The sequence below is a fragment of the Lepisma saccharinum genome, chromosome 5 (genome assembly GCF_977018435.1).
Source record: "Lepisma saccharinum chromosome 5, izLepSacc3.1, whole genome shotgun sequence".
In the NCBI taxonomy this organism is placed as follows: Eukaryota; Metazoa; Arthropoda; class Insecta; order Zygentoma; family Lepismatidae; genus Lepisma; species Lepisma saccharinum.
Window position 1 is genome coordinate 52,109,303 of NC_139233.1, and position 19,614 is coordinate 52,128,916.

The following is a 19,614-nucleotide window of genomic DNA, read 5'->3' on the forward strand; positions in this document are numbered from 1 at the left end:
CATGGGTATTGCAAATGGCATAGATGGCCACTTTCCTGTGCTCCAGTTTCATAAAGATTCCACACATGATCTACATCCTGTACCTTGTGTGGGGCCCACGATTTATCTTGATCTCCTAGTTTCATTTTAAAGTATGCGTAATATGCTCTTCTTACAAAATCTGTAATTTCCTGTCTCTGTACCCGGGGAACAAATTCACCGCAGATGTAGCAAAACACATCTGTGCTATTCAGACAACCACGAGATGCCATGGCCACACCACAGTAATGTACCACACTGAACAACCAAATGTTAATGTAGGAGATCAACGTATCATGGAAGCAAATTAGAACTTTTGACAGTTACATATAATACATAATTTCAAATGATATATCAATGTTTTATATAATATTATTTTCAGCAATTAGGCAAGAAACATATTAATTAATTTAAATAAAACAAAACTTCTCTGTATTTAAAGATTATTCGTCTTTATTAATTGTTGAATAATTTTGAAACGTACCAGTGACATCTAGTGACAATCACTTCAATTGCACTGAAACGTGCATACCACAACCCACATATATAAATCGTGAATTGTAAAAAATTCTTGCGTGATGTGAGGAAACTAATGCCAGTTTCAGCATCAGCAAGTTCAAATACATGTAAAACATCCAAAATTATAAAAACAACAGAACCCATGCAGCCCTGTGTAATGAGAGGTTGAGTGCTCTATCTAATCTGCCCTTTGTGAAAGAGCTAGCTTGTCTAGAGCCTCCCCAATGGCACAGTAGTTGCATCACCACCTTGTTATCAAGGGGTCACATAGTGTTTCAGATCCTAGTTTGAACTGTAGGTCCAGTACCGATTAGCCTATATGTGCATAAAGTGCACTTAAAACTCAATATAATAAAAATAACTTGCAAAATCTTTGGATTTAAACAAGGTTGTAAGGCTCATGAAAACAGATGCATCTTATCGTAGAGTTTTTCTTATTTGAACAAAAAATACACACATTTTTACAAAGAAAGAGTGTTACGTGTAGAATTTATACATATATCCAGCGACGTGATAATAAGTGTAATTTTGTGGTGTATTTTGTATACTGTTCATATGAATAGTAAGTCTGTGATATTATTCTCTCAATAATGGCTTACGAAAAGAAAACAATGCAATTATTGCATTTTATTTGACATAAAAGATTCGTTCGTGCCCATGGAACAAAATGCAACATAACATCTCATGGGATTTATCTTTGGATCTGATTGTAAAACATGTCACCATAGTAAAGTATTGCTTAAATACCTCTTAGCCGATATCAGTTAGCCCCCCGAGAATTTGACTCCAAAATCTGTAGCCCTCCACTTATTTTAGGCTGGCGCCATCCCTGATAGGGGGGGAGGGAGGATGTGAGACATGGTGTGATCAGCACCATGCTCTGGCCACCTTTACCCCACATATTCGGTGACATTCTTAGATTTTTGGCAAGTCGACGGTGATGTGATCAGCACCATGCTTGGGCAGCCCCCTTGCCCTTTTTGCCCAAATACGCATTTTAATGACATTTAGATGTGCACTAAATTTGGCTACTCTCAGAAAATTTTGCCACACCCCTCGTTTATTCACTCTTTTTTCCTGGCCCCATCACTTTACAACATATGAGTCACGCAATATGCATAGAGAAAACATTCTCTGCCTCATGTAGAAGAATCGTTTATCCCAACCTCGCCCCTCCCCCACACAATTGATTTGACATGAATATTTTTCAGTCAGTGAGTAAAATATCGCCCTATCTGCCCATAGAAAAAATGATCACTTTAGCTTGTGCGTTTACAGCTTCGTTCTGATAACTAAATGATATAGCGTTCGTGAAAAAACTTCAGATTTAAAATAATCTAACTACATCCAATCATATTTCCTGAGGAATCTAAACAAATTTCCAGTGAAGAAAATGTGCAGTTGTTATCCAGTGTGGCAAATCCTTAATTTTTTCCATTTTCAACGTTGCAAACAAGGAGAAAGGAAACGTTTTTACAAACAAGCCTCCTCTTTTTTTCGTTCCCTTCAACTAGGAAGGATTCAGTAAATGTGTGGGCAAAGAAGCGAATGGTGCTTGAGGCCCGTTGTCAATTTTCCACTTGAGTTTTTGTGGAGGGGAAGGGCGAACATGTGTCCACACTATAGGGTAGGCAGCATTTAGAGAGAATTGGTTTGGCAACAGTGCGCTTGTTGTCTGAATCTGCTGCAGAAGGACCGGCCAATTTCATCTTCACGGGGAATGCAAGAAGTACAGTTTTCCCTTCCTGTCACTCAAGGGAGGTATGACAAATACAAGTTGTAACCTGCTTCTCCCCCTCCCCTGGCCTTCCACTGACCATGCCTCTTCACACCTTCCTCTCGCAGGAAAGCCTAACATCTGGAAGTTCAAGGTCGCGTGGTGAATGAAACAGTGCAAGAACAAGAAAAAGGAGGGAGAAGTCACGTAGTCAACAGAACATGTTTCTGGCAAATTTTAAGACATCGTCATGGCGCGGAAAATTTATAAAGCTGGGAAACTGGAGTTAGAGCGAACGTAAAATCGAGGTGAACGTCCTGTTATTTAACATGGCGTTCTGCTGGGGCCTGACTGGATGAACGTATTAAGCGGGAAATCCGTATAATCCGGGAACGTAAAATCGGGGTTTCGCTGTAATAACCTCCACTGTACCCCATCAAAATCAAAGCCAGGGCACCTCCATTCACCAGCTGTTTTTCCTTTCAAAACATAGAATTTAATTGTAGATTAGGCACACACAGGAGTTGTACTACGTAGAAATTTTCAGTGAAAAATGCAGAGTCGACCAGGACTCGAACACGGGTCTCTGGCAGTGGTTAGAGCAATGGTACGGTATGCCAGAGACCCGTGTTCGAGTCCTGGTCGACTCTGCATTTTTCACTGAAAATTTCTACGTAGTACAACTCCTGTGTGTGCCTAACCTACAATAATTAACATCTCTACGCTGGGAGGAACCCGGCAACGTCGAAGTCTACTGTGTTTCAAAGGCAACAGATCCCGTTGTGGTAGCACTGGCAGAGATGATTCCACGCAGGTGAAACAACGATAGCGAAAGATCAGGTGAGGCCAGGCTGGCTCGGTAGCTCAGTGGTTAGAGCAATGGCACGGTATGCCAGAGACCAGGGTTCGAGTCCTGGTCGAGCCTGCATTTTTCGCTGAAAATTTCTACATAAATGTTAATGCTAGCTTGAGGTTCAATTTTCCCATGTTTGCAAAAATCATGCAGTTGGTACAATACTGATATATTGACATCACTAGCTCTGAAGATACAGAATGTTTTTCTAGTAATTCCATCATGGATTTAAATTGTCGTATCTTGATAAAACTTGCATCCAGGTAACATCATAACTTGTAAACCTCTTAACCTCTGTTAACTGTTTAGATAAATAGCTTCATAATAAATCAAAACAATAAAATAAGAAAATATGGCTGCATAGTGATACAGGGCCTGTTGTCATTATCACTCAGTTGTGTGTGGCTTGGGTGATTGTATTTTCCAAATAGCAAATAACAGACATGGCTGAGGTTATGCCACTTCCCTGTTCGATAAGAAAGCAGAAAGTGTCATGATTATGCTGTTCTTGTTTTTTTAACATTTTAATATTAGTTTTTGTACAATAATAAGAATATTAATGTCTGAGTTTTGGAAAGTTTATTTTTATGTGCTTTTGGTATACAATTATTCGTTTTGATCCAAACTACACCAGCTTGTATTTACAATAAAATTGGAGTCATTACTTTCATATTTGTTCTCAAAGAATATGCTGTAGATTTAAATTAAATGAAAACAATACCGAATGGTCTTGAGATTTATTAGAAAGTACCTGAACAATTCAGGGAATTAGTTTTCATGCTGTGTAGATATTACATGATATTGCTACTCAAATTGATGGAATTTTTAAAATTTTTTAGTGGTTTGCAAACTATCTTATTTCATCAATTATTTAAATATTTTTTTAATTATTATTTCAGGGAGACTATGTGCCCAACAAGAAGCTTGCCAAAAAGTCTGTAGCCCTCAAAGCATGTAAGCTGTTGCATATTGCTAATGAGCTGAATGACAAACTCTTGCCAAAAGGGAAAGAAACTGAAGAAATGACTGATCAAAGTTTGTTCATGCACTGGGAGGAGGAAGAGGCTGACTCTTTGATCATGGCAGGCACAAAAAAGATGAAAAGAACATATGATAAGAAGGTAAATAAGCCACACCAGATGAGCATTTGTGTGGCAGTTTGTGGTTGTACTATCACCATAAATGGATTTAAATATTGTAGACTTAATATTTATTAAGGATAGGACAGATTAATAAATATCCTATGGGTATTGGCAGATATAATCATATTGGTTTATCGGTAAAATTACTGATATTTATTATCATGTATTTCTAAAAATAGCCTGTAATTTAGAACAAAAGTCTACAATTTTGTTATTGATCTTATCGTATATACCTAAATATATTTGCCAGCATTAAGACTTATTTGTACACATTTTTGAGGAAAAAGCTTTATCACTGAATATTACTTGTATAATTACTTTGCAGTATTTCAAATGTAAAGTAATATGTAGGTCTACTTGCAATAAATAACTTACCTAATCTAACTAGGAAAGAATACAGTTTAATCTTTTTTGAAGATTTTTTTTTAGTACACATACATATTCGTCGTCTCATAAATCTTAAACACCAAGATTTTGATCCAGTAAAATCAGCGATATCTCTGTCACTTTTGCTTGATTAATTATCATTTTTGTAGACACTGAAAGTCCTGCTTTTCCGTGGTCAAAAATCCAAGTATTCATGCACTGGGTGATTGTATTTTTCAAATACCAAATAACATACATGGCTGAAGTTATGCCACTTCTGCTGTGCACAGCTCTGTCCCAAGTTCTGGCCATTTTGCAGTTCCACTCCGTAGGTTATGTTTACTGTGAGATGCTCTCTTCTTGATTTTGCCAAGTTCTTATAATTTTCTAATTTGGATATGACCCGAAATGCCTCTATGCAGCCCTGTTCCCATTTTCTTTATCATACTTTATCAGACATAGCTTGTATTCTATGTTGTAGCAATGCTGGCACTGTTTTTGAACCATAACTTGGCCAACACACTTAAAAAATTCATTACCAACAATTCGAAAGTTTAAACAAACACACCTGTGATCGTTCCTGGCAGTCTATCCGCATCCAGCTGCATGAACTCTTCGTGACTGGAATCTTGGACTCACCGCTAGAAAGAAATTGTCTAACTCAGAACAGAGAACATTTCCAGAAATGAAGGTAATAAGAAACTGAGTATTGGTGTATGAAATGCACCTTGTTTTTCAGATCTATTTTTGAAGGAATAAAGTGCATCTTGTATGTCAGCAAATATGGTAATTCATATATTATTTTTAAGTGATCAGTGGTTATTAATTTATACTGTATTACAGTCACTAGTTCTGTCTTATCTTTAGGGATTCGGTGTTAATTAGTTTGCAGTCATCTAGATGTGCATTTCCAATCAACCCATCCTAAAAGCAGTGACAGAATTAGTCTCAGAAACCTAGGAGTTAAGAAAAAAGGCATTGGTTGAAATTCCAAATAATTCATATGTCCTGCTTTTGTAAAGTAGGTTATTTTTTAAAGATTTCCAATTAAAATTACCAAAATGCACCATTTAACTTAACCTGTATGTTTTCATGTTATGGCGTATCAGATTTTTATAGTTTTCATTTTGAAAATAAACTAATGAAATTAGGAGTTTGCTAAAACTGTGGGATAACTTTCAGGCATTTATTCGAAAACTATGGACAACAAAGAAAATAAAAAGATGGTTTGAAATTAAGATACCTATCAAATAAAGCATCAATCCACTTTACCATTTGAGATTTTGATCCCTCCCCAGGTATCTGCTAGAAGTAACAGATACTTACAAACCATAATGATACTAGTGCCAATGATTTCTGAAATGTCTGAAACCTCCCGTGTCATTCTCCCTTTGTTTCCATTTTAAAAAGTAAGGTGTTAAAGGTTGGAAGACAGGCTGGTTCGAGTGAAACAGAGGGAAGTACACAAATATTTGTTTACTTGTCAGATGAAATCTGACACCAATATCATCACAATTATGGATAGCGGACTGATTCAGCAATCTGTCAGTGTTTTAGCAAAAAATGTAATAGCTTAAGGAAGAACCACAATTATGGTATAACTTCCATACAAGATGGTAACCATCGAAGTGAATAATGCATATATGTCAGCACTTCTTCAACTACTTCTGTCATTTTTTTCTACCTGGAGCATAGTTCTTAAATTACACATGACCAGAATCAGTGTTGCAATTAGTTTTCGAGTCTGTCATCAGTGTATCTCCCATTCCGAGTCTCCTTTGTGGGTTTTGTAACAATTCTTTCCCCCTGCAGTGTTGGGTTTTTGACCAGCACAGAACCCTTAACCTGGAGAACCAGATTTGTATACATCCCTAGGTAGGCTGACATTACATTGCCTTCAGGCAGCAGTGGCAGTGCACATTTGATGGTGACACTGTCTCGTCATGTTACAGTTGGTCATAGGGCTTTCCTGGAGTTTTTGCAAGTGTGGCTCTGTCAAATCCACCCTCTTCAGACCATGTTGACAACGCCACCGTGGTCCAGGTGTGCTTATTTGGCATTGTCTTATTTGCAGTAGCCAACATACATAATAGAATGCACTATCTGCCACCTGCAACCCATCAAGTTGCTGAGGGGCTTTCCCCTCCCCAGGGAGGCCGTAACTTGAAAAAGTATGGCACCTAGTAATTCAAATCCTCATAATTTTAAACATTATTATAGATTCAGATGTGCGTGTATTTATTACTGTTGCTTTCCTTTTACTTCTGTTTTTGAAACTGACAATATTGTAAAATTTTAGTTTGCCAAATTACTTCTAGATAACTGTCCATGGTACCCATTCTATTTATACACTGGTCATGATTCATGAAAGGTTAATATCTTATTTAGTGCAAAATGCATTCTTGTATTTTGTATGAAACATGCCAATACAAAAAAATAATGATTTATATAACTTTACACTCATTCATGCAATTTTACATGTCCATAAATTAATCACCTATGTTGTATCATGTACAGTGAACTAATCATATTCTTTAGTGTAAAATATTAATTTCAATTATTATTAATTATTATTTTTATATCTTTATTTTTATAATTATATAAAAAAACTTAATTTAATTAATAAATTTAATTAAAAGTAAAGTGCTCCCGTGTGCTATGCATCACACCATGAAGGCGTATAGGAGGTGTGGGGCCTCACACTTTCTTCATTACTGCCTAAGATGGGGGTGATGTGATCAGCACCACTCCCCTGGCTGCCTTTACCCCCCAGAGTTTCCTCCAGGTACCCACTTTATAAGATGCTGGGTGGGTGCCAGAGCCGCTTGAACAGGTGGAAAAAATCCCAGTTCTCCCCCGTGATTTAATTAACAATTAAAAATATTAAAGATTGATTGTTCTTAGCTTTGAATTTTTTTGGTAATTTTACCTTGAAAATCTGTAATTCTGCTTGAATGTTATCCAGATCTAGAGTAGCTATCCTGTTATTCCTTGACATTTGTGTCTTATGATTTTTTTTTTTTTTAACTTCGCAGGTCCCAGAAGTCCTATGTGAATGCCTTCCTCAACCAGAGCGAACATCTTTTCTGCATGTCATTGTCCAGGTACCAAATTACAAGACTCCTCCTCAGGAGGAAAGCAGGAATTCTGGGCTCTTTCAGGTGCTGTCGGGAAGTGATTCTTATGCAATTTTGTCTTCAAAGGAAATTCCATTGGTAAGTCTTTTGTACTGGATCAGTACATAAACTAGAGCTGAAACTATACCAGATCAGAAAGTATCTGACTGTATAAAAACTTCAATGTCTGATGCCCGGTTCGCTCAACGTGCGTTAAATTTTAAAGAAGCGTTAAATCAAGTTAACACTACATTAGCACATCGAGGCATTTCTCCAACCTTCGTTAAGGCTGACAGACCTCTAATGTCGTCGTTAAATCTAAAGACACTTTTTTGCTTCATTAAAGTGCTTAACAGCATGTTGTGTTGTGTCTGAAATAAGATGGTGAAATTGCGTATGCCAGCTGTTGTGTTGAAAGGTTATCCCAAACTGATTTGAACACATTATTTGCATACCATCGCAAAACGTACACTAGTTCGATATCTTTCTACAGCAAAAATAATTTTCCCATTTCGTATTTCATATTATAAATTCGTACTGCAAATCAGAAATCACATGTAAGTTAAATGAGAAATATTGTATCAATGTACTTTTTAAAGTTTTGTCAATAATGGCTTCGTGATCATCACACATTATTCAAATTTTATTAATTTTGCCTGCTGAGCCAAAAATATATGCTTATAGTTAATTATACGAACTTCATGTTTTTAAAATGCATATTGGGCTTCCACCTTCAATGCACTGTAACCATAAACACAAAATATCGCATGTCTTTTTAAAACAATGTAACCTCCTTTTACATATTTCAATTTGTATAAGGTAAAGTTATTCACCAAAATATTCTGTGTCGTCGTCCTCGCCGTTTTCCAGTGGATCGTACAGAAATTGGAGAAAGTCGTTGTTTCTTGTGTTTATGCTTATGTCTGCTTATAACTAGCATTCCAATTTTATGTTGTTTTTTAAACTGAAAAATGTCAGAAAACGTAAGAGATAGAATTAAAATGAAGCAACTGTCCTAGAAATAGGCAATACACGTCCTGTACTCTCATTTAATGTAAAATAAATCTGACATTACACAATGTAGCCTGCAATCTTTCAAAGTAGTAGGGAATTGTTCTTTTGAACTTTTCAAATTATTATCCACCTACTCCAATTAACATAATCGAAAAAAAAAATGATTTTGCAGTGACGAGAATGCTCGACACAAATGTTCATCATTCTATATTCTGAATCACAAGTGGCTAGGGACAGCTGTAGCAAACTGGAGATGCTAAAAGCAACAAACCTGACCTGCCTAACCTAACAAAGTACAGAAGTAAAGAAAATCTACCTAACCTACTTACTTATTTAGCTCGTAGCTGTACGTAAGTACTTTAGAATAAAACATGTTATTTAATATAACGTGAGTCTTAATATAATCACAAAATCAAAACAATTATTATGCAGTATATTGAAAATGGGCTGACACATAACGGTGCAAATGGAAATTAAATCGTATTCATAACAAACTGAAAGAGCACTTAAAAATTGAAAAAAAAATAATCAACCGTTACATGTACAAGGTACATTTACGAATGACTACCATCTCATCACGTAATATAGATTACGTATGTTGTTTCATTAAGAAAAAAAGCTTGAGGTCCTAAGCAGTTTCAGGTATATAGTTTCGTGCATGGACATTGTAACATTTTGACATTGTGCAGTGACATAAAAAACACTACCATCCATTCGGAAATTATTCCTTGTACATACGTACAAGTGGTAATGATATTGTCTGAGTGCACTTTTTTTACCAGTTGTGATAAATTAAATTGATTGATTGATATGTTGTTTTAAGTCCACTTTATGCACAGTAAGGCTAATCGGGACTGGACCTACAGTTTAAAGTGGGATCCGAACCACTTGTGCCTCCACCGGGTATCGAACCCGGGACCCCTTGATTACAAGGCGACGACGGATAAATTAAATGTAAAATATCATATTAATCAACCGTTCCATGTACAAGGTACATTTTCTGAATGACTACAATGTCATCACATAATGAATAACCAAACATAATGTAAAGAACCATACTACACATGTATGTTTCATTAAGGAAACAGCTTAATCCTAAGCTGTTTCTGGTAGTGTTTCCTGCATGGACATTGTAAAAGTATGCATATTTGTTTGTAAAGCACACTACCACATATTCGGAAATTATTCTTTGCACGGTACGTTTGTACAAGTGGTGAGGATTCTGTCTAACAGTACTTGTCCTTCTTGTTACCATTTATGATAAATCAAATATAAAATATCATATTGTATATATATTTTTTTCTTTAAAAAATATTTGTACGAAACAAAAACACAACCATTCAGAAACGTCCCTTGTACATACGCATGAACGGTAAGCATCCTAGTAAACATTTTACGTGCCTTCTTTTTTTGTCAGTGATTATTTGGAAACAGTAGATTTCTTGTTTGCAATGCCACATTCACATCAGTGCCAAAATAAGTTACTTTATGATAGTTGCGGTAAACGCAGTTTAAAATTACTTATGGAAAATTTAGAAGATTTCGCACTTCCGCATTGCACAATTTAATGGTTAAATCCTATTAATTTCGAAGATCCACTGTCTTCATTCACATTTGAAGCGCCGTACTCTTTTGTGAATGAGGACAGTGGATCTTCGAAATTAATAGAATTTAACCATCAAATTGTGCAATGCGGAAGTGCGAAATCTTCTAAATTTCACGTAAGTAACGTAAGTTAAGTTATGCATGGTATACATTTCGTGAAATGTTCTCTATTGTTGAGGAAAATTATTATAGCAAACACAATTTCATTTCCACCTTTAGGCCTCTTTTTCAATGCCATTTTAATATAATTAAATTTATCAAACTTCAAACAGATTACCCTAACCTAGAGCAGTAGTTTTTATTTATATGTTTATGATCTTGTATTGGTCATAGGCACTCATTTAAATCTAACTTATGAAATTACAATGTAACTGTTAATCCTAATACATAACATTTTCGGTGTGCGGACTTAAATACCTAACTAACATTCATTTCTTAAACATATATTTATGTGTTACACATTACTTTATTTATTGTTGTTCCTGGGATTTCATACAAAAAGTCCAAATCTGCTTACGCACAGTCTACTGTTCACGGTGCAACTAATGAAAACGTTGCATTTCTCGTATCAAAGTATGAGAATATCAAGGCATCAAAGCAAAACGTCTAACATGTCGTTAGTTAACGGGCCTATAAAATCGCTTGAGCGAACATTAAAAGTTTAACAGGCTGCTAAGATTTTAGTGATGCGTTAACTATCAACTCGTTAAGAACGTTTTAAAGATGGTTGAGCGAACCGGGCACAAGTATTCTAAAAATTATGCTAAATGTGCTAAATTTGGATGGGACAAGGGTTACCTGTCTGATGATGATCCCATCTTTTAAATTGCTCTGATTTTTTAATTGTTATTTTGCTCCAAATTTAATTTTAAGAAACTGTTAAATACAAGTATACAATAGTGGAATGTAAAAAAAGTCAGAAATGCTTTTTTTTTGGGTACTGCATATGTTTGCAATACTGGAATACTGCATCCTGTAAGCTGACTGCAAGAGGATTGACTACTGAGACAGCTAAAGACTACTGTACAACTCGTGACAAGTACTGTACAGATGAGTGTTCCATATTGCAGTCATCTGGGTTACTACATGAGGAGGATATTACATTGAAGCTAGGTAGTCTGTGTGTAAAGACTAAAGTAAAAGTCCCATAATGCTCTACCAATTTAAAACTAAAAGCAAACACACCCCAGTTTGCAGTGCTTAATGCTCAATTTCTCAGAATTGCTAAAGTACAAAGAAATCTTGATTCTTACCAATGCTGTCTGGCTATTATATATTATTAAAAAAAAATAGAGATAGAGATGATAGGTCTCCATTTGAATGTGTATACCATTTTATAGGTTTGTCGCGTGTTACTCACAAATCCAGAATATAAAAAAGGAAAGTTAAAAATTGTACTTACGTATGTGAGTATAGTGCTCTTATTGTAGAACGACGTTTCAGAGATTGACTATCTCTTTCCTCAGGTTCATATAAAAACTAAGTACTTGGCATAGTACTGCGTCAAAAATGTAATATGAGGATTGTGGTTAAGGGTTGGTTAGGGTACATAGCTTTAGGGTACATAGCAAGATAGCTTTAAAGGTAACGATTTTGAGAAAATAGAGAAAGACCCTATTAATATGATTAGAAGAGAGATCAAAAAAGGGGTAGAGACAAGCATTACATTGGGCACAAGCGAAAAGAAAATCCTTATTAAGGAAATTAAAGTTGGCAACATACCAATTGCTTTTGGAATACCTAAGACACACAAACAAGGCATACCACTTAGGCCAATTATACCAACATACGAACATCCGGGATATGGACTAGCAAAAATGCTGGTAAAAAGAATAAGGAAGGTAAATGAGAACACCCAATATAGTGTTAGGAATGCCGTAGAAGTTAAAGAATGTATAGAAAATCTGGAAATTGATGACGAGGATACAATAAGTAGTTTTGATGTTGTTAACTTATACCCAAGTGTACCGAGGGGGCGGGCGGGAGATTGTTTACTAAGGTGGCTGTTAGAAAAAGGAATAGACATCCTAACTGCTTGGGAATATGTACGATGGTATAACCTTGTAACGGAATATAACTTTTTCTATGTCAATGACAGTATTTATAGACAAAAAGAAGGCTTGGCGATGGGAAACCCCATTTCGGGTATAGTAGCGAGCATTTTTATGCACTTCATTGAGAAGGCAGCTTTGGAAAAAACAGGAATGGGTATTAAATATTATGGGAGATACGTTGATGATATCTTGATTATAGGAAAGGGGGTAGCACTGAACAAGGTTTCTGAAGAATTAGAAAAACGAGACGAAAGAATAAACTTCACTAGGGAAAACTTAAGCGATGGAAAAATCAATTTCCTGGATCTTAGTATCTTGCAAGAAGGGAATAGGATTAGAACAGGAGTACATCATAAACCCCTATCGGGGAACTTATATATTAACAAGGAATCGGCGCACCCTGAAATAACAAAGAAAAACGTATTCCTTAACTTTTTTATTAGGGCCGGTAGACTATGCAATAATGGAAAACAAAAGGACAACGAAATTCGGTGGATAAGAAAAACAGGATTAAAAAACGGATACACAAATAGAGAAATGGATAAGATAGCGGAGAGAGCACGGAAAATTATTAGGAAAGAAGGGGATCAAAAAGAAGGGGAAAAAATCGAAAATAGGAGGGTAAAGTACGTTGGCATCCCTTACCATCAATCCGTATCGGAAAAAATCGGAAAAATAACGAGAGATTTTGGAATCGTTTGCGGGATGAAAGCACCAAAGAATTTAGAAAAATACTTCACTGATTATAAGAAAGGAAAGACAACTAGGGAAATACCGGAAAAACAGAAGGGGGTTTATCGAATAGAATGCCAATGCGGGAAGGAGTACATAGGACAGACGGGCCGAAATATGGGTAAAAGATGGAGCGAGCATGAAAAGGACATAAGGGAAAAAAGTTCCCAAAACGGGTCTCTTGGAACACATTTTGGAAAGTGGGCATAGAATCGCAAAAAATGAGATAATCAGAAAAGAGGGGAGGAAATTAGGAAGAAACGTGTATGAAACAGGGAGTATTTGTAGGGGGGGGGAGAATAATCTTAATAGGGACGAAGGAAATTTGGAAGAAGAGTGGATCAATTTCCTCAAAAAATGGGATAAAGCCTGGAAGATTGAACCCAATATCGGTTTCCACGTCACTCCGGAAGTTATGCAAGCTGCAAGAGAGGAACGTGAATTCACGTTGGATTTGTGACGTAATAAGGGGAAACGAGAAAATTAAGGGGAGGGGAAATATTCGTTGAGAATTGACCTTCATGTGGATAGATAAGCACAGTTGGGTAGGAAAGGCCAAACCTGCAGGTTGCATTGTGATTTATGCAGGTTTTTTAGATTTTTAACTTTTTTAACTTTTTTACCTGTGAATAGGTCTACTGTACAAGTTTTTTTAGGGAACGGCTTGGTTTTTACGTACTTCTAATAGCAAAAACTTAATATTTTAAATGTACCCTAACCAACCCTTAACCACAATCCTCATATTACATTTTTGACGCAGTACTATGCCAAGTACTTAGTTTTTATATGAACCTGAGGAAAGAGATAGTCAATCTCTGAAACGTCGTTCTACAATAAGAGCACTATACTCACATACGTAAGTACAATTTTTAACTTTCCTTTTTTATATTTTGAATGTGTATTTGATTCCAAATCACCTGCTGGAATTCCATTTTCAATATGATTCTTCTTAATTGCAGAAATCTTCCTTATTTTTGATGTAGGAATTATTCTACTACTCCCAATAACGATCATCATCTTAAATTCTAAAATATTATATTGATCATACATAAGATTTTCCTTATTATTAAACCTTTTACTAGGGCTATATTATGAATGAACCCAAGTTGAATCAATAGTTTGGAATTTCACCATGAAAGTCAAGTATACCTGCTTCAATTGGAATACCTGGCTACCCTGGATGGGACCAATTAATTGATACTCTATTGGTATCAGCCAATATAGATATGTAGGCTTTGTGTGGCATATAGCACAAAAAGCATTTCAAACAACAGCAAACACTCATTAACAAAACAAGCGTAACAAATTTCAATTCCTGGAAAAATGGTGTTCTGCTCACAAATATATGATTTTGTTTTATATCCATGCTATAGGTTAAGTTATGTATGTGAACTTGAAAGTAGTAATAAGGGTTTTTCTTTTTCCTAGTTGTGTTCATTCCCAGTTTTTATGCAAATGGGAGAAATAAGTGTGTCACTGTTGGAAGCTCTAAAAATTAAGTTATCAGAGAAGGAAATAGGGACTCTTACAGGATTCCACAGAATGCTTTTCAGAGATCTTCTGCGCTTCAATAAGGATTTTTTGACTGTTGACAGTGAGAACAAGGAGCATTCATACCTCATTGTTCCAGTCAAGTTAGGTAAGAACCAAAATTACACAATACACATGCTTTGCTTTAGATTAAGGCAGGAAAAACGTGTTAAATTTTCTCTTAAGTATACACCTTCACAACATATAATGTAGCTGTGAAAAACAGTACATTGAACAAACAAAATATGCATAAAAATTCTGTGCAACATTTAGATATTATGTCATGTATCGCTATGTGAGAATCAGAGGAACCTAACTCCAAGAATGTAGTTTTCTTCATGTTTATTAGAAGTGCATCAATTAAATTATGAATATAATAATGTAAGATGTTTTTGTCTTTGCACAAACACATTGTTGTTGTGTATCATCAAAAGTGCTTTGTTGTATTAAACTCTATTTTGGGCTTTCCAAAAAGTGAGTGAAGTTCCAGTTGAATTGACCTTGCCAGACCTTGAAAAAGGCAGGCAAGGATCAACGGATTAGGATGGATGCCTAACAAGAGGTGGAAATTCGTTGAATGTAATTTGGTTGGATTTCAGGTCGACAAATGGTGAATTCGGCCTGAAGTCTTGTGTTCCCTCTGAATGTCGAGAATACATTCAAGTTGTGCATGGTAAAAATCCAACGAGGAAGGTGACTGATATCGAGATATATCAAGGAAAAGTGAGACCCGGTGAATTACCTCATCTTACCTCATCTTCAGTGCATTCCCATATACGTAGGTCAGAAATCAGATTCTACCCATCTAGTGACATGGAACATAGTAACCATCTCCCGTTGTGAATCAGTTTGCAGATTGAATTGCTATTTAAGTTCAAGTGCATTGGATGATAAGTTTTTGTGACTAGAAACAAAATATGGGTTCTTCCTGCGTACGTGTACACTGGGTTGTCGAAGTAACGCCATCTTGCGGACAATGGATTTATGGAACAGATTTGAGCAAAATAAGAATCTTTGAGACTTAAACAAGGCTTAGGAGATAAATGCTTGTATATTTTGCGTCGGCTATAGAATGTAAGAACAGTGTAATAAGAAAGTATAACTTCACATGAACGTTCACCGTAACGCGATACTCAGCCTTGTTTGTTTACTTTTGCACATAGAAAGTGATTTGCCAACCTAAAGTTATGTGATTGTTCTGCAGAAATTTTAACAGTATGAAAGGCACTCTTTTTCTGCGGAAACTTTTTTAACAGTTTGATAGGCACTCCTTTTTTTCTTATTGTTTTGATATTATTCACATTGCCTCAGAAAGAGAAATTTTCGTAAGATTTGTAAAAGAACATTTGTAATAATACAATATCAACATATTATTTATACAGAAAGTTACTGTAGTTTGGCCAGAATGTGTAAGACCTATCTGAGTAAAAAAAACTCAAGAGTAATTGTTTGTTTGTACACTGCAGTACATAAGTTTGATCAAGAATATTGAATGAAAAATCTGTGATTGATAGTTATGTAATGATTATTGGTTCTGACCCAGATTTTGTCAGAAGATATGGTAGTATGGCTGGCAGGTAGTTTACATTTTCAAATGATCATAAATAAGGTGATAACGTGATTGTACAAAGCTATTCCTTTGGGCTAAATATTTCTTTTTTGTCACTTGTTTATCTCTCAGGAATGTTGCTGTGACTTTAAGAGGAATACAATAAAATGTAAATAACGAAGAATCAACTAAGCTGCTCGTCAAGTCAACCTTGCAGCAGGTTTTCGCATATGTAGTTCCAAACGTGCGCGCAAGAACATAGTTCCACTGAGACGGGTTCTATTCCGACACAACTGCATACTTGCAAGAAAACAGTTATTTAATTTGTAATATACAGACAAAATAGTACATCCATTAGCAGGTATGGACTTAATTGGTTGCAATCACTGTGCAGACGAACTTAGAACCGTAGATTCGCCAACTGCAATGTGTAGTGCGTTGAAGAGACACTGAAACTTTAGAGAGAGTCGAGCGAGACTGAATGCGTTGCAGAATGCGTGGAATCGGCGATACCAGTGTTGCACATCCCACTATTTAAACCCTATGTTTATTGTAGAGCGGCGAGAATGGCTGAATCTACTGTTCAGCGTGCGGTTTTACCCGAATGCTATTTTGGACTTCGTCCGAAGGGAAATTTTCTTCAAAGACAAGCAAGTTGTTTTGAATGCATAATCCTCCTTGCGGCAACAAGATCAAAGTAAAACAGGGCGTGAGGTGATTTGCCGTCAATGTGCGCACGAATTGTATCACGGGTGTTGAATGATTTGCTGTTTGAGTTTAGCAAGAGGAAACGATTGTTTGTTTTTTGACGACAAAAGAATCTCCGCGGTATTAAAAGATATCGCAGTGAGAAGAAACATGTTTATTATTTGGACGAGACGTCCTTCAACTCGGTGGGTGGGGGAAGGGGGAATAAAACATGGAAGGATACCAGCATGCAAAACCACGCCAGGGCTGAAGAAACCAACGATGAGGGGAAGGGGGAGGCTTATTGTTTCACCCACTGGCGGCAATGAAAGCTTTGTTGAAGGTGCATATTTACTGTTCCGCGCAAAGAAAGGGAAGGGTGATTATCCGCAAGAAATGGACAGACCAAGATTTGAATCCTGGTTTAGTGAAGTGATTCATAAATTGAAACCAGAGTAATAGCGACAGACAATGCACCTGATTGTATATATCACCAATAACAAATCATGCTTTTTTGGTGGTATAACTTGAATTGCGTGTGTCTTACAGGAACGGATGTATTGCGGACGAAGCAACCACGTTTTTCATAAATGTATTTCTTTCTAAACAAAAAAAAAAAAAAAATTGTCATTAAATTCAAGAGGGCCTATCGTTGTTTACTTTTATCTTTGTTCATTTTTATTTTTGCGTGCTCGAAATATACACACACGCTCTCATGTTTCGAAGATATTTCGCATTTATATTAAGTAATGACACATTTATTAAATAATCTATGCGCAGAAAGTACTTTTAAAATTTTATGGTTCAGGAGAAAAAGAGAAGCAAAAATACATTCCACTTGACATGCATGCGGGTTTTGATGTATTGTGCTGTTGGCAATACTGTGGATTTTCTCAGTGTCTGCGATGTAAGCAGTTCGGCGGTTGAGGAAAGACTGGCACGGAAGATTCTGAGCTCAGTTCTCGCGCGGATTGATACATAAAACCTGCTGCAAGGTTGACTTGACGAGCAGCTTAGTACATTCCTGTTCATAAATAACTTTCCACAAATTCCTGCAAATTCAGTATTCACATTATATATTTATGTATTAATCTTGTTACACTTTTACAGGAAGTGATTTCAGAATGTCTTAGTGTATGATAATTACTTTTGAGAAATAGCATGCTTGCTTATCATGTTGCATAACCTTTGGGAGGAAAGGGGAAATTTAAGAGCAAAGTAAATTGTTGTGTACTCTATCGAGGTGTCAACAAACAATTCACAATGTATGCTATGCAAGCATAATAAGTGACAATGATGAATAATTCTTATCCTTTTGCATAACTCCCAAGGGGATATACAGGGACCGGCTGAAAAAGCGGACTGTTTTGAAATGTGTATATAAATAAAACAATTACTGTAATGCAAGGTTTAATAATCAAAATTGCTACAAAAGTAATTGCCATTTTCAGTGCTAACATTATTATTATTTTTTTTGTGTTCGATAAATGATGACCTCCATTCCTTACACATTCATGCCTTTAAGTTGGACGTCTCCCTCACGAGCATTTCATTCGGAATTGCCGCTATTTTCTTGCAAATACCTAACTTGAGATCACCAATTGTTGTTCAAATGTTTAAAAATGGTGTTTACCTTTGACACAATTGGATTGTTGTGTGAGGTCTTTCAACGGAGTGGGGGGGGAGTGCTCATTGACTTCGTCGCTCAATGCCATTTAAGTTAAGATGGAGCAGTGGACTGGGCGACACCGTGCTTTTGTGTTAGAAGCATATTTTAAAAATAGTGAGTTCGTTGTCCAAACCCAACGATGGTTTCGAAGGGAGTTCCATGTCGATTTTCACGGCTGTGTACCCAGTCGGAATACGATACTGCTTTGGATCAGAACTCTTTGAGACAGGGTCAAGTCTGAAAAAGAATCCCACAGGCTGCCCGCGTACTGTTCGTACACCAGAAAATGTGGATGCTTTGCGTTGGTCAGTTATCAGCAGTCCACGTTGCCCTGCCTCACAACATTCCGCTGCTTTGGGCATGTCAGACCATAGTGTTAGAAGGATGTTGCACTTGGATCGTCATTTCCACCCATACAAAATGATAACGGTGCAAAAGTTGAGTGAACGTGACTTCCAAACACAAAGGGAGTGTGCACAGTCCAATTTGACCATCCTGAATGATGACACAATCATCCTAATGTCCGTCATTTATCAGACACAAATTTTCAAAACAAAGAAAAGTTGATGTAAGCACTGAAAATGGCAATTATTTTTGTAGCAATTTAGATTACTAAACCTTGCATTACATTAATTGTTTTATTTATATACACAAAACAGTCAACTTTTTCTGCCGGTCCCTGTACAAAAGCTTGTTAGCAAGTTGATTTCTATTATGCTCGTCTATTCAGTATCATATTGTAGAACCTTCTCTCATTCGAATTTAATAGAGAGCATGATGCTTTGTGGATCTTTTACTGAAAAATAAGAGAAAAGGGGGAAGAATTTTCGTTGATTTTGAATCTGTCTTCTGTGGCTAAATTTCCCTATGATTGTGATAACTGTGTACTAGAGCACATTTGAAGAGTATTCTGCATATTGCTTTAGTACAGGGTGACCAAAAAAATCAATTGACAAATTTCAAATTAACCTTTTAATGCATTATTATTATTTTTTGTATTGTAATTTTTTAAGGGGTTTATTTTCTTCCGTTAGCAAAATTAG

The 19,614-nt window shown here is 36.2% G+C and overlaps 1 protein-coding gene and 1 non-coding gene across 2 annotated transcripts in view; both read left to right on the plus strand.

Annotated features, from left to right (window-relative positions):
- Positions 1 to 19,614, plus strand: part of LOC145987818 (endoribonuclease Dicer-S-like) — a 111,940-nt gene that overhangs the window by 52,030 nt on the left and 40,296 nt on the right. The window contains exons 12-14 of the mRNA XM_083122541.1: positions 4,007 to 4,228; positions 7,651 to 7,830; positions 14,565 to 14,775. Coding sequence (XP_082978667.1) covers positions 4,007 to 4,228; positions 7,651 to 7,830; positions 14,565 to 14,775 — 613 coding nt within the window. The remainder of the gene's footprint in view (positions 1 to 4,006; positions 4,229 to 7,650; positions 7,831 to 14,564; positions 14,776 to 19,614) is intronic.
- TRNAT-GGU (transfer RNA threonine (anticodon GGU)) lies at positions 3,108 to 3,179 on the plus strand. The gene has a single exon. It is a non-coding gene; the product is annotated as a tRNA-Thr (tRNA).